At 43.6% G+C, this 1,288-nt stretch overlaps 1 protein-coding gene across 1 annotated transcript; it reads left to right on the forward strand.

The window, feature by feature from the left end:
* The first annotated feature begins 331 nt into the window (after window positions 1-331).
* LOC121965280 (prostaglandin E synthase 2-like) lies at window positions 332-758 on the forward strand. The gene has a single exon (XM_042515436.1). The coding sequence runs from the start codon at window positions 405-407 to the stop codon at window positions 756-758; it is 354 nt and encodes a 117-aa protein (XP_042371370.1). The 5' UTR covers window positions 332-404.
* The last annotated feature ends 530 nt before the right edge of the window (window positions 759-1,288 follow it).

The raw sequence follows: 1,288 nt of genomic DNA on the forward strand, positions 1-1,288 counted from the left end.
TAATAAAATAATCAAAATATTACTTTGATTTATGCGGGGGAAAAAGTGAAATACATAATGTAATATCAGAAAGTAAATAAATAGAAATGATCAGAAATACCAATAATTCCTGCATAGTAAAAGTTTAAAGTATTGCTACAGCTCAGGTTCAGGCAAGGTTGAAGAATACTTTTTGACATTTGAATATGTTTAAAAAAAATTAATAATTAAAATGATCAAAAATGCATGCATTTTTATACAAAATCAAATCAAACATAAATAGATATAAATAGGGAGGACACTGGGATTGGGCCTCAGATGTTGCACGGTCCTGGAGCCTGCAGAACCTGACAGGCTCGACTCAGGGCAACACAGCCCTTTCATCGCCTTCGTCGCGGTGCACTCTGGGATTTTATGTAAGCAGCATGGCGGCCGCCTGCAGCAGAGCTCTCTGTAAGGTCGGCTGGACTATTTTGGAGTCTCCGGTCACGCGCCGGCCCGCCACCCTCTCCTACCTGGTGGGGAATGTGAGCGCACGCGGGTCCAGGAGGGCGTTCAGTACCGGCGGGACCGGGTCCCGGTCCAAGCTGCTGTCCTCCCTGCGGCAAGGAGGAGGGAGCCGCAGGGTGCTGGGCTGCGCCGTCCTGCTGGGTTCAGGTCTGGGTTTGTACCAGACCGTGAGGTTCCGGATCCAGCAGCACCTGGCCGAGGAGGACACCAAGGTGAGTCCGCTCACAGGAGCCTCCGAGCGGCCGCAGTGTCGGCTGGAGTCCCGCTGAAGCTCCGGAGGGTTTTTACATGATTACCTAACTGCAGGGTCACCTCAACCAGTACTGCATATTCATACTCAGTAATACACACAAGTACTGCACTTCAGGTAGAAATACACAGCATATTACACAAGTACTGCACTATAAGTACTGCACTTCAAGTAAGAATACACAGCATATTACTATAAATACTGCACTTCAAGTAGAAATACACAGCATATTACACAAGTACTGTTCCTCATTAATGCACAGCACATTAATACAGAAAGTTAGTTAGATCTGAATTTTAAATAGTGATAATCTATTCTACGTCTCATTTTAAAAAGCTCAGATTTGTTTTTTGTTTTGTTTTTTTCTGACATAATCATGGCGCCCCACGTGTTCAAGGACTTTTGGAAATTTGACATGTTGTCTTTTTAAAAAATCAGCATAAAAATAAATACAATAAAACAACCATTCAGAGTTCGTGTTCCTCTTCTCTGAGCCAAATTAAAAAAGAAAGTTTCTCCCCAGTGCTGAAAAAAATGATCTGACATGCC

This window comes from Plectropomus leopardus, unplaced genomic scaffold (assembly GCF_008729295.1).
Source record: "Plectropomus leopardus isolate mb unplaced genomic scaffold, YSFRI_Pleo_2.0 unplaced_scaffold19359, whole genome shotgun sequence".
NCBI classification, from domain to species: domain Eukaryota; kingdom Metazoa; phylum Chordata; class Actinopteri; order Perciformes; family Serranidae; genus Plectropomus; species Plectropomus leopardus.

Excerpts from the sequence above, each read along its gene's own strand:
- LOC121965280 (XM_042515436.1), top strand. The coding sequence starts at position 405 with ATGGCGGCCGCCTGCAGCAGAGCTCTCTGTAAGGTCGGCTGGACTATT.